At 47.9% G+C, this 14,268-nt stretch overlaps 1 protein-coding gene across 1 annotated transcript; it reads right to left on the bottom strand.

Annotated features, from left to right (window-relative positions):
* Positions 1–11,643: 11,643 nt before the first annotated feature.
* On the bottom strand, positions 11,644–12,579 carry LOC123374257 (olfactory receptor 51G2-like). The gene has a single exon (XM_045024023.1). It carries the CDS (start codon positions 12,577–12,579, stop codon positions 11,644–11,646), a length of 936 nt encoding a protein of 311 aa, XP_044879958.1.
* Between the last annotated feature and the right edge of the window lie 1,689 nt (positions 12,580–14,268).

The following is a 14,268-nucleotide window of genomic DNA, read 5'->3' as shown; positions in this document are numbered from 1 at the left end:
GAATAACCCTGGTCGGGGCTCTAAGGGTATGTTGATTTGTTCCGGTGTTAGTGTAGGGAATATCCTGAGTAGATGGTGCAGTTTCTTAGTGTATTCCTCAGTGGATCTGAGGGAAGTGGCCTGTAGAATTTTGATAAGTAGTCAATATTCATAACTTCAGACAAAAATTATACATGCATACAAATAGGATAATCATATTCAGAAAGTCATAACTTTTTCAATGACATATTACATGATCCATCTTGCATAAAATGTATCATAATTATGCTATAACCTATAATCATATCATAATAATATCCCTATGAACCACATGGGGTACAGTGCCACAAAAATATCAGTGGTTATTTCCACCAGTGAAATGCCTGAAGTTCCATAACAAGAATGATTGGAAGCAAAATTGAGTAAAGGTTGTGACACCCAGGCTGCAGTTCTGTGGCTTGCCAGGGCAAAGAGACCCCAAAACTCCCAAAACGCACTCTGGACCAGGAAAGGTCCCAAAGCTGGCCGTGGACCAATAATCACAGAGAAAAACATTATTTCAGCAGCACTGTCCACCTGTCCGTCTACATGCCGCTCTGTGACCCTGTGACGTTCCTCTCTGGTGTTATCTGGAAAAGTGATCTGCTAGGTCACTCCAGTCCTTGACTCTGGGAGTTAAGACTGACCCTGCTCTGCTGTGAGAACCCCCACTCCTGGGCTGTTCAGGCACAGCCTCGGACATGTGAGCTGCTCCCAGCTACTTGCAACCAAATGACACTAGCTAATATCTCCTGTCCCAGACACAACCCTAGGAGCCTCCGTCTTGCAGTGTGCAGTTATGCCCGCTGGATGCTGCAAGCTTATATGAGTTTGTCAATTTAACAAAGAAATTGATATGTACCAGGCTTGTTATCCCCAGAGGAGTCTCTTACACGCTTCAAACCAAACACACTGCTTCAGGTAGAATAAACAAACAAATTTATTAACTACAAAGATGGATATTAAGTAATAGGCAAAAAGTCAGAGTGGTTACCAAAAATAAAATAAAATATAAGGATGCAGACTAAACTCTCAACCCTATTAGATTGGGCAACACCTAGATGAAACAGCCTTTCTCACCCCACTGGATACTGCAGTCCTTAATATACAGGTTTGTGCCTTAAACCTGTGCCAATCTCCCCTGTTGGAGTCTTGTCAGTATCTTGGTTGCTTGCAGCAAAGGTGGGGGCAGGAGAAGGGCCCAGTATGTGTCCACTCTGTGTACACCCCCTACCTGCCCCCGCAGCCTCCTGCACTGCCAGCCTGCCTTTGTACACCCCTCTTCCTTCCCCACAACCCTTGGTGCTGGTCACCTGTCCATGTAGGTCCCCCTGTTACCCGGGGTTCTTTCAACCCAAAGCTCTTGGTAACTTTACTCTGTGCGAGGAGGTGTCAGGAAATAAATCAGGGGAGACACGGCCGTCCGACCGATAGATGGCTGCACAAACAAGACAACACAAGAGTGCTTTCACTTAAAGCTAAACTTCACTTAGTCTCAAGCACTTACACAATCTATCTATACACACACAGAGAGATACAAGCATACTCTTCTGCTTAACGTCCCTTACACTGCTTTAATTTTTACACAGCTGTACATAGATTACTTTTCTATACATTTGGGTCAGGTAAGTTCCAATAGAAATTTCTTATGTTCTTTTAGCGAATTCGACTGAATTGTTCAGCCTAATGATTCAAAGCAGATCATCTTTCTGCCTGGCTTATTTACAAACATTCCTTTGGAAAAGGATCCATTTTTCCTTCAGAATGGCTGCAAAGAAACCAAGAATTCTTTTTCTATAACACTTTCCTTTGTTAACATTTTTACAAGGCTCAACTGCTTAATTCCCTCCAGCCTCTGCAGAGTTAACTTCTCACTCTCTTTCCTTAACTCACTTTCTTATCTCCCCAAATGACACTTTTATCAACTCAGATTTCACCATTCCAAGTATTGTCCCAGCATCTGAATTCCCCATATCTGTACTTACTTACTCTTTTCCTTACTCCTGCCACTCTGCTCCTCAGAGCTCCTAACCTGTTTTCCAATCTCGTTATCTGTTGCCTGCCTGCTTGTCTGGGCCTGATCCTGCTTTCTTCGCTGAGCTGCCCCTTCCCGTGGGCACAGGCTTTGTCCCACTAAAAATTTAGCAAGGAGGGTGGGCTCCTCAACTAGCCCCTACCTCTCCTGGTTCCTTTTCTTTGTTCCCTTTCTCTCTTGTTGCTCTGGGGTGGTCATTCTCCCCATACACCCCATCCCCAGAGCTTCCATCCCTGCCACATAGGGATACCCTCACCCAGGACCAAAACCAGGTGCCACATAGCACAGCGACAGCTCACAGAAATATCTCCGCAGACTCGGTTAAACTCAGTGTCTGCCTGCACCGGGGAAAAGGGGGAGATGAGACTGAACTGCCTTTCTGGGGGTAAAGGAAACCCTGACAGCAGCTCAGTCTGTGCAGGGAAGGAGAGAGGAACAGGCCTGGCAGGAGAGAGAGAGGACGTGGGACTAAAAGGAGCCAGTGTGAGTAATTCTTCTTCAAAAAGACACAAAGCTTTGATGTATTGCACCCAGTTAGAAACCTGGACACCCCTTCCTGAGGCTGCTTTTCCATGTTGGCAATTGCTGACGTTGCCACAAAACGGTAGTGGGCTTTCTCACAGGAGGAAGGATGGTCCGGATGGGGGTTGGTGTCAGAGACAATCTGCTACAGTGTGGTCCACTTTCCATTGCAGTCTGAGACACCTCCCAGACCCAGGAGGCCTCATGACACCTCTTTGGTCTGTGCATCAGGGAGGACGTCCATTCCCCATTTCGCATTGTTTCAGGACTCCCAGTCACTGTGATCTGGCTACTGCATGTCCCGTTGTCCCGCCCCCAACCCCCACACACTGTGTGTTTCTGCACCTCCCCTGGTGCATTTGCAACATCACCTCTAAGCCAGAAACATGCTTTTAATTTTACTGCCTTTTGTGCTTCTCATCCTCTCCAGAAACAGAGATGCAGAGGCTCAGAGAAAGCAGACCCTTCTCTGCCCTGGAAAAAAAATTCTTATCCTAATTGTTTTGAAGGTTTAAACCTGTGAGTCTGCGATTTCAGCAACTCTCCAGTCAGTTCTTCTTCGATGACTCCAGCTGAAGTCACTGGAGGCTCATGGCCGATGTAAATCAGGGCATTCAGTTAAGTCCCTACATGTGGATTTAGGGGAAAATCCTGGCTCTGTTGAGAATTTTGCCTTTGATCTCAAGGGGACCAGATTCACCCTCAGTGTTTAACTTTCGGCTCCCAGCTGTGAAAATCATGGCTTTGGGTCCTGCTGCAGAGAGCACTGTTCTGTTCCGGGGCTGAGAGAATCTGAAGAAACCCCCAGTTCATGTGGCATTCTGAGACCAGGAATGAAAGTTGGGAATTTCAAAACACAGGGGCCCTGATTTTGCTCTCAGAGAGGCCAGTGTCAACCTGGAGTGACCCAGTGAAGGCAGAATGAGAGTGCAGAATATAGCCAGTGTGTGGCCCATTCTCGTTGTGAACCCTCTGGTAACACAGATATCCACTGCAGAGGCTTTGGCTGCACTTCCGAACAGGGCAGTGAAGTTGTTGAACTAGAAAACTTGAGTGAACCACAGAAAAAACCACACCACACAAAAAAGGAAGCTACTGAGACAGATAGAAGGACACAGTAAGAGAAAGGGAACAGAACTTAAAAACAAATATTTGTCTAAAGTATTTCCAATACATTTGTAGTTACAACTTTACCAGGTAAATCCCTTGGTGTTTCTGAGAGTACTAAACAATTCAAGTCCCCGTGGTGGTGAATTACTGACCAGATGGTTCTTGACTTGAACCCTGGAACCCTTCCTGAGCCCTTGGCACTAACTTTACTGCAGAAAGAGGTAACTCACCGAAATGCTGCTCAGCAGACAAAGGAAATAGCCTCACTGAGACAGCAAGGCAGAGTCTTGAGAATCAGTTTATGAATGTCACGTCTGACACGGCGTGCTGCACAGAGACCTTTATGATTCTCCTGAAGAGTCCCTGTGGACTCTCAGGTTGGCCAGGACTCCCATAAAATTCCCTGGACTCCGTGAGCAGTGAGAAGAGCAGAAAATAGACCCTAGAGAACCTTAGCCTGAGAATCACCCCCGGGAGTGAAGAAATGATTCGCCATTAACAGGGGCTCAGATTATCAGGGCAAACTGCATCTTGCAACCTGTTCAGACTAGCGATTGATAATAGCTTTCTTTTCTGTGTGTAATGTACTGCCATCTGCACCCTGAGTGGGACTGCTGCCACAAGATACAGGACCAAAAATAATTTTCAATTGATTGTAGCAATGTACCACTGCATACCTCCCATGCAGTTGTAATATCCATTCCACTAGTCTCTGAAAAATCAGTGTCACCCCATAGAGCCCAAATTACATGATCCTGAATTGATGCAAGCCGAAGGGCGTGTAAAAGACTTTCTTCTCCTAGGATTCTGGCATCAACAGTATTTGCCAGTATCCCTGCGTGAGGTCTAAAGTTGAATATATATCTGACTGCTACCAACTGTTTTAATAGTTAATCTACTGTATCAGGGAGGCATCAAATTTCAATACTGCGTTGATCTTTCACAAATTGATGCAGAAACGGGTTAGGATATCCTTGGTCAGGACCAGTACAATGGGACGTCTCCACTCACTGTGTCATTCCTTCAGCTCTTCCCATGGTAAAATGACCTGGAGTTCATCTCACAGGGTATCCCACATTTTCTGAGGGAACAGCCATGGAATTTTCCTGATCTGTTGCCCTGGGGTTATTTCAGTGTGCTGGCATTTTAGGTAGGTGTGCCCTGCTTGGGAGGAATCAAACAACTGCTACATCTGGATCTCCTGTTCAGGCTACCATCCCTACCCCCATGCTTGCATCATAGGTGCCTTGTGGCCAAATTTGGGCTCCAGAGGGTATGAGTCTGATGGGTTGTCACCCCTGGGGTGCAGTCTGGGAGCTGTGAGAACTGCTGCATCCCTCTAACCACCCAGCTGGGCTGGCCCTGTTTCACACTGCTTTGCTGGTGATTCAGCCTCTCCAGGCCCTGTGAGCACCAACACTACAGCAGATGGTGCCACAGACCGAAACTGAGTTACCTGAGAGTTTACCTAAGCCTCTCAAGCATAAGCAGCAGACACCAGCCAATCTCAGCTCAGAAGGCTTATACCCCTCCCTATGTGGAGGATCTTCTCCTAGGCTTTTAAAAGATTCAAAAGATAGAAGTAAAGCACATTAGAAAACATGATTCCAACTACAGGTTGACTGTGTGTTGTGTGCTCTAAAATAGAGGGGATATGGTAGTGATCTATAAAATCGTGAATGGTGTGGAGAAAGTAAATATGGAAGTCTTGTTTACTATTTCACATAACACAAGAACCAGGGGTTACCAAAGGAAATTAACAGGCAGCAGGTTTAAAACAAAGAAAAGGAAGTATTTTACACAACACACAGTCAACCTGTGGTACTCATTGTCAGGGGATGTTGTGAAGGCCAAAAGTATAATGGGGTTCAAAAGGAACTAGATGAATTCATGGAGGATAGAATCATAGAAGATTAGGGTCGGAAGAGACCTCAGGAGGTCATCTAGTCCAATCCCCTGCTCAAAGCAGGACCAACACTAAGTAAATCTTCCCAGCCAGGGCTTTGTCAAGCCTGACCTTAAAAACTTCTAAGGAAGGAGATTCTACCACCTCCCTAGGTAACCCATTCCAGTGCTTCACCACCCTCCTAGTGAAATAGTGTTTCCTAATAGCCTACCTAGACCTCCCCCACTGCAACTTGAGACCATTGCTCCTTGTTCTGTCATCTACCACCTCTGAGAACAGTTGAGCGCCATCATCTTTGGAACCCCCCTTCAGGTAATTGAAGGCTGCTATCAAATCCCCCCTCACTCTTCCCTTCTGCAGACTAAACAATCCCAATTCCCTCAACCTCTCCTCATAAGTCATGTGCCTCAGCCCCCTAATCATTTTCATTGCCCTCCACTGGACTCTCTCCAATTTGTCCACATCCCTTCTGTAGTGGGGGGACCAAAACTGGACGCAATAACCTAGATGTGGCCTCACCAGTCCCGAATAGAGGGGAATAATCACTTCCCTCGATCTGCTGGCAATGCTCCTACTATTACAGCCCAATATGCCATTGGCCTTCTTGGCAACAAGGGCACACTGCGGACTCACACCCAGCTTCTCATCCACTGTAATCCCCAGGTCATTTTCTGCAGAACTGCTGCTTAGCCAGTCGGTCCCTAGTCTGTAACAGTGCATGGGATTCTTCCGTCCTAAGTACAGGACTTTGCACTTGTCCTTGTTGAACCTCATCAGAGTTCTTTTGGCCCAATCCTCTAATTTGTCTAGGTCCCTCTGTATGCTATCCCTACCCTCCAGCATAGCTACCACTCCTCCCACTTCAGTGTCATCTGCAAACTTGCTGAGGGTACACTCCACGCCATCCTCCAGATCATTAATGAAGATATTGAACAAAACCAGCCCCAGGACCAACCGTTGGGGCACTCCACTTGATACCAGCTGCCAACTAGACATGGAGCCATTGATCACTACCCGTTGAGCCCGACGATCTAGCCAGCTTTCTATCCACCTTATAATTCACTCATACAGCCCATACTTCTTTTACTTGCTGGCAAGAATACTGTGGGAGATCGTATCAAAAGCTTTGCTAAAGTCAAGGAATAACACACCCACTGCTTTCCCCTCATCCACAGACCCAGTTATCTCCTCATCGAAGGCAATTAGGTTAGTCAGGCATGATTTGCCCTTGGTGAATCCATGCTGACTGTTCCTGATCATTTTCCTCTTCTCTAGGTGCTTCAAAATTGTTTCCTTGAGGACCTGCTCCATGATTTTTCGAGGGACTGAGATGAGGCTGACTGGCCTGTAGTTCCCCGGATCCTCCTCCTTCCCTTTTTTAAAGATGGACACTACATTAGCATCTTTCCAGTCATCCGGGACCTCCCCCGGTGGCCATGAGTTTTCAAAGATAATGGCCAATGGCTTTGTAATCACATCTACCAGCTCCTTTAGCACCCTCGGATGCAGCGCATCCGGCCCCATGGACTTGTGCTCGTCCAGCTTTTCTAAATAGTCCTGAACCACTTCTTTCTTCACAGAGGGCTGGTCACCTCCTCCCCATGCTGTACTTCCCAGAGCCATATTCATTATACCAGTATGATGAATATGGGGTGCAGTGTCACAATCTCCTCCATTTACACTTCAGTGTGGGACAGTTCTTCATATTTATCACCTAAAAAGAATGGTTCAGATGTGGGAATCTCCCTCACACCCTCTGCATTGAAGACCGATGCCTCTCCGCAACAGCCTCATCTTCCTTGAGTGCTCCTTCAGCCCCTGGATCTTCCAGTAGCCCCACTGATTGTTTGGCAGCTTAGTGCTTCTAATGTTTTAAAAAAAAATTCTGGTAATTAATGCTACATTTTAGTCACAGGTATTTTTAGTAAAAGTCAGGGACAGGTCACAGGCCATAAGCAAAAATTCATGACCCATGACCTGTCCATGACTTTTAATAAAAATACCAGTGAATAAAACTTGGGGGGAGTTTCTTGGGGGCTCTGTGGGTGATGGGAGAGGGCGACCACGTTGCTTCGGGGGGGGGCGCGTGCTGCCCGGGACCCCTGCTGGTGCTGGGGAGAGGGGTTGGTGGGGCTGACAAGCTCCGTACTGGCTCCACACCTCCCCCTCCCATCAGCAGCAGAGTTTGGGTGTGGTAGGGCAGGGGGTTGGGGCATGGGATGAGGTGAGGTGAGTTCTGGGAAGCACTTAACTGGGGGGCTCCCCAAAAGCGGCCACATGGGTTCCCAGCCAATGGGAGGTGTGAAAGCAGGGCTCTGGGGGGAGGCAGCCCAGAACTGGACTGAATATTCCAGCAGTGCTCGCACCAGTGCCAAGTACAGAGGTAAAATAACCCCTCTGCCCCTGCTCGAGATTCCACTGCACGTACATCCCGGGTTACACTGGCTTTTTCGGCTGTAGTGTTGCATTTGGAGCTCATGTTCAGCTGATTATCCACTAAACCTCACAGTTCTTTTTCAGTCACTGCTTCCCAGAATTGGGTCCCCCATCCGGTAAGGATGCGTCTCTTCTTCCTAGATGTACACGTTCACATTGAGCCACATTAAAATGCATATGACTTAGGAATAGACCCTAACCCTAACCCTAACCCTAAGTGGTCCCCCACCTTTTCCATGGGGTGGGCGCCGGACAACTAGCCGCCGAGGACTGTGGCTGTCGGACGGGCAACCACCGAAATGCCACCGTGAAGCGGCAACGTCAAGAGGTGTCGCCATCGAAATGCTGCGGAAATTCAGCGGGATTTCAGTGGTAGTGCTTCTTGACATTGCCACTTCTCAGCGGCATTTTGGCAGCTGCTTGTCCAGCAGCCAGTAGGTGGGCGCACATGGATGCCCCGGCAGGCACCATGGCACCCGCGGGCACTGCGTTGGGACCCCTGGAATAGAGAGACTAAGTGAATTGCCCAAGGTCACAGAAGAAGTCTGTGGAAGAGGCTGGAACTGAAGCCAGTTCTTCTGAGTCCCAGGCCAGCACTTTAACCCTGAACCATCCTTCCTCTCTGGAGCTAGTGGCTGGGGAAGGGGCAGCTGGCAGCAATTACCAGAAACTCAGGGAATTAAACTCCTGTGACATCACTACACAGGAACGCAAGAACAATTCCTTTTCTAGATGATAACACTGAGTCATGCCTTCTCCTGAATCTACTGAGGGACAAATCCATTGGACTGAGCATGGTGCAGGGTCACAATGGGCAAAGAAACTCCACATGAGCTCCCAGTGTGATGCAAACTGCACTAATGTGACCCATAGGGACATAGGCCTGGAAGTGACCTGCTGGGTGAATGAGCCCATTTCCCTGCTATGGCAGGCGACCCCGGCATATCGTTTGGTGCATGAACTTGTCAAGCTCCATCTCAAAACCAACTGGGTTGTCATTACCCACCCCACCCACTGCTCATGTTGGACGGCTGCTCCAGAACCTCCTTCTCCTTTCTAGCTTCAGTTTACTCCTGCCAATTTGTCCCCATTTGTTCTTCTCCTCTGCCTTTTCCAACTTTCCCTTGGCTGGAAACAGGAGCATAGTGAGGAGTACTAGTGACAAGGGAAGATTGAGAGCTGGCTTGATGACAGTGGACAAGCACTTTCACAGGAACAAAATACCAGTTACTAAAGGGCTCTTTAATCTAGCAGGGGAAGGTATAACAAGAACCAGTGGCTGGAAACTGAAGCCAGTCAAGTTAAATTTGGAAATGAGGCACACCTTTTTAACAGTGAGGATGCTTAACCGGTGGAACAAACTCCCAAGGAAGGTGGTGGATTATGCTGCTATCTCCAAACTAAGACTGGACACCTTCCTGGAAGACACACTTTAGAGGAACACAAGTTATGTGTTAGTCACACACAAGTCAATAGGCTCAATAAGGGGGGGGCGGTAAATGGGTGAAATTCTGCAGCCTATATAGGATGTCAGACTGGATCAGTGGGTCTTCAACATTTTTGATCACGCAGCCCCCCCCCTTTCTTTATGTCTGTAAATGTTTACACACACCCCCGTCACCACACAAACACATATGCTGATGTATGTGGGGGCAGGGCTTCAACTGAATCAGTTTCGGCTTCTTTGTTTTTCACTTGAGTTTTTTTATGTGTTCCGTGAATGAGCCAACAGTGCATTGACATAAGAGCAAAAGCAAAACTGCAGTTGTGGTGCCTGCTTACAGTGAAATGTGCACACCACGCTGTAGCAAATGGATCTATGTACAGATGGCAACGACATTGTATTGTGCTGTGCGAGCTTAACAGAAATCCAGCAAAATGCACAGCGACTTCTAGACTCAAATGCACAGCGTCATCAGAGGACCGGATCTGCCTGGAGGAATCCATTTTTCTAACTATTCATTGGACTGGGTAAAATGTGCACAGGAAGGTTTTTCCCCTAAGCGTCTGATGCCCCCCTCTTCCCCCCCAAATACATTCCAAACCCCCAAGGCAGCCCGGCCCCCAGTTTGAGAACCTCTGGACTAGATGATCTAATGGGTCCTTCTGACCTTAAATTCGATGACTCTATGAATCATTGCCTTGACTGGGGCATTATCTTAGATGTGACATGAACAAGTTGCTACGTTTAATGCTGACAGGATAGACGCTAGCCCAGAAGAATCGGGACTGTCACAGTAAAACCGAGATATATGTTCTTCTTTCCCCTCTAAACCAGGTCCTTTCCTGTCTTGAGTGGGGGGAGTCTCAAAATTGTCCCACTCTTTGAACTGGGAACAACCCTCCCCTTTGTGCTAAAAGCTCATCACCAAGCAGCTCTGACAGGACACCTCAGTCTCTTCCCTTCGGGTGCTTGTGACCAGGGCTACACAGTCATTCCCAGCCTCCTTTAAAAAAGTCTCTTTAAAACTAGTAGGTTTATTAGCAAAGAGCACAAAGCATTGGAGAAAATGGTTATAAAATACCAGGCAGCTGCCACACGTCTACACTCATCTATCTCATGTATCACTACAAGCTAAGCTAGACAGCCTTCGCTCTGGAGATAGAGGAACAGAACTGGCCCAACATACATTCTTTTGGGAAGCCAAAGAGCTCCTGGGACCCAGCCTAGTTTCCCTGTGTCTCTGAGAGCATCTTCCCATCTGTTTGCCCCTTTCTTGTGGAAGCAGCCTTTGTGAAACCTGTGTGAGTCTGGGCCCAGTCACCGTAGTGCTCCCCCCAGCGCTGCAGAGAGTGGGGATGGCAAGGAGCCAGTTACAGGGGTTTGAGTCTCTGGCCTGCTCTCCCCCTGCATTGGTGGAATTTACAGCAGCCTGGGGGCTGGGCTGACCACTGCCTGATGGTAACGACTTCCAAGAGCACAGCCCACTCTGGCCACATCCCTGCGGGTCATTGCCACCCCAGAGTGCCCCCTGGTGGACTGAGGTAGCCCTGCACACGCCCTGCCCTTCCATCATAGCAAGGACTTACACTCATCCTGGAATACTTAAGAACCTCCTTTGTGGGGTCACATTCGTTCAGTCTTCTCCAAAACACAGGTTCTCTTTCCCTCAAGCCCCATCCTCCTCCTTTATCAGGAACCCCCCAACATCCTCCTTGTTAAGATTTACCGCATCCCCTGCTCTTATGTTTCCCCTGAAGTCCACCCCCCTGCTCCTCCACTTCCCCCCAGGCTCCACCCCCCAGCCAGGCCAGGGCCAAGCCATGGTAAAAGCGGCCCTGGGACCCCAGGCTGCTGTGGGGATTCTCGGACTCTCCAGCTTCCCTGGGTTCTACATCTGGGGGGTGGTAAAAAGTGGAGGGTTTGGGCTCCTCACAGTGACTCTGACTCACTAGGCAGCTCTCATTATGGCCTGGTCCTGGATTGCAGCCTGGACAGGGGGTGATGCCTCAGGTAAAGAGGAGGAGCAGGGGGTGGGGTTTGGAGAGAAGAGATGAAGCAGGGGGAGGGAACTCGGAGGAAGAGGATCCAGGATGGAATAGGTGGCTGAGTCCATGGCCCTTGTTTTTCATCTCTGGTGTCACTAGAGCTGGAGCCAGGTGATGAACTGACCCTTCACTTCACAAACGTCCTGATTATCCTTGCACGAAGGTGTTTGCTTTTCACGCTGTACACAATTGGGTTCATCAGTGGTGGGACCAGCAGGGAGATGTATCCCAGGATAACCTGAAGCAAGGGAGGCGAGTTCTTCCCGAATCTGTGTATCGCAGTCAGGCCAATCTCTGGCATGTAGAAGAGCAGGACGGCACAAAGGTGGGAGACGCAGGTGTTCAGGGCCGTGAGGCACTCTGCATTGGACGCGATGCTCAGCACTGTTTTGAGGATCATCACATAAGAGAGGAAGATGAACATCGAATCCAACCCCACCGTTAAGAGTGTAACAGACAAGCCATAGATGTTGTTGACTGTGATATCCGCACAAGCCAGCCTCATGACCTCCTGGTGCAGGCAGTAGGAATGGGAGAGGACATTGGCTCGACAGTATCGGAACCGTTTCAGGAGAAAGGGGAATGGGAATACTACGGCCACTCCTCTTATAACAAACACCAGTCCCATCATGGCTGTTCTTGGCAGGGTTAAAGTGGAAGTATATCTCAGTGGGTCCCGGATTGCGACAAAGCGGTCAAAGGCCATCAACAAGAGTATGGAGGATTCAGCAAATTGAAATGAGTGGATGAAGAACAGCTGGGCAAAACAGGCATCGAGGCTGATCTCCCTGTATTTAAGCAAGTAGACGCCCAGTATCGTTGGTATGGTGGATAATGATAAGCCAAGGTCTGTGATGGCCAACATGGAAAGGAAAATGTACATGGGCTCATGGAGGCTTGGATCTGTTTTTATAATGAACAGAATGACTGAATTTCCTACTATCGAAATGAAATACATTAAGCAGAAGGGGATAGAGATCCAGAGATGGAAATCTTCCTGCCCGGGTATCCCGGTGAGAAGGAACACTGCAGATATGAATTTGGTGTCATTGACAGCTGACATAATGTCCTGGGCAGGTCCCAGGAGTTTTGAGTTTTCCTTTCTGAAAGGAAAAAGAACAGGAGACTAGATTATATATAGCTAGACATCTTTCTGCTCTCAGTACAAGTCTACAGACTCCCATGAGCTCAAAGAAAATCAGCAGAAACATAGTCTTGGATTTACAACACCGATAGGAAGATAGGCACTGCCGGACTGGATCAGACCTGCAGTCCATTTAGCTCAGTATCCAATGGCCAGCTCCTGATGCTTCAGAGGAAGGTGGAAGAAGCCCTGCAATAGGCTGCTATGAATAACCTGCTCCCAGGAAAAGTTTCCCCCTGACACCCACTAGTTGGACATATTTTGTGGTGTAAATCAGGAAGGTTTAGAGCCCTTCCAAGAGTTTTTTTTTAAATACTGTAATTGGATTTTCTGGTTCCCCTTTGAATCCTGCTAAGATTTTGTCCCATTAATAGCTTGTGGCTGGGAGTTCTGCAGCCCACTTGAACACTGTGATTTTACAATTAGGACACTCACACAGACACCCCTAAGAGCTCAAATTATGCTACTGTCTCTTTCCAGCACGTGGGATCAATTCTCAGGGCCAGGTTCTGAATTCAGTAACAGTGACTTCAATAGCATCACTCCAGATTTACATGTGTAAATTCGATCAGAACCGGGCTCTATTAAGTTTCCCTTACCAACTGCTCCCGGAGATACACTCTGGCCCCCAAGAATCCCTCCAAAAGAAGCTGAAGTGCTTTGCCTGCCCAGCGTTGACTGAATCCAGAGAGTTTGCTCATCCTACAGGCTTCTCTTCATCCTCACAGGACCTGCAGCCTCTCCCCATGCAAGGGTCTGAAGATATCTAGCAATTTACAAGCTAACACAGACAGTGACTTCAGCTGGGCGGGAGAGGGGTTGGCATCACAAATGGGTGAATAGTGCAAATATTAGGTTTCCACTAATATCCAAATTACTTCGGCCATGCTCATGTAAAAGTTGATCGGCATAAATAACATACAACCACTAAACCACTCCCCTTTCCTGAAACACAGACCAGTGGTTCTATTGCCTCAGGATGTTTGGGAAAAGTCTTGCATGGGTACTGCAGAATGATTGAATGCAGCACCCTGAATGTAATTGTGAGCAACAGCTTCTGGTCAGTTACCAGCAAACAGTATCATACAACAGTTCACTGAACAAAGAGTTAATAATACAGACCCATTGCAATCAGTATTTTGAGTACTTCTCTAATACTTTGAAAAGCAAAAGACTTTAAGCTCCCCTGTCCCTGGGTTAATAGCTAACTGGTTCTCCTCAGGTTCGGTTCTGTCAGCCTGTAGCCTGTATCCGGAGTGATAACAGGCCTTGGGGTCAGTATATGAAATATTCATTCCCTGAGCTCTCACTCTCTGGTACATAGTAACCCCAGCACATGTTATTCAGCCACAATGAGGTTTTGCAGGAAGTGGATTTCAAAGTCAAGTGCATGAGTATTCATGGAAATGGAACTGCATTTCACACAGGAAAGTCGTCTATTGCTCTCGCTCTCTCTGACTGTCTCTGTCCTGTATTCATGAAATCTGTCTTATGGCATTGGGACAGACATGGAGCTGAGCATACCACTGGACCTTGACCCGCAGTGTGCTGAAGTCCAGGGTGCAGTCTGAGGGTGGGAGGATCGTGTGATTCCACCCTGTGAGTGGG

The sequence above is a fragment of the Mauremys mutica genome, chromosome 1 (assembly GCF_020497125.1).
Source record: "Mauremys mutica isolate MM-2020 ecotype Southern chromosome 1, ASM2049712v1, whole genome shotgun sequence".
NCBI classification, from domain to species: Eukaryota; Metazoa; Chordata; order Testudines; family Geoemydidae; genus Mauremys; species Mauremys mutica.
The sequence above is the reverse complement of the archived record's forward strand: the minus strand, read 5'-3'. Positions and strand labels throughout refer to the sequence as shown.

What these genes read in the sequence shown, in the direction of transcription:
- LOC123374257 (XM_045024023.1), bottom strand. Translation starts at nt 12,579, where the DNA reads ATGTCAGCTGTCAATGACACCAAATTCATATCTGCAGTGTTCCTTCTC.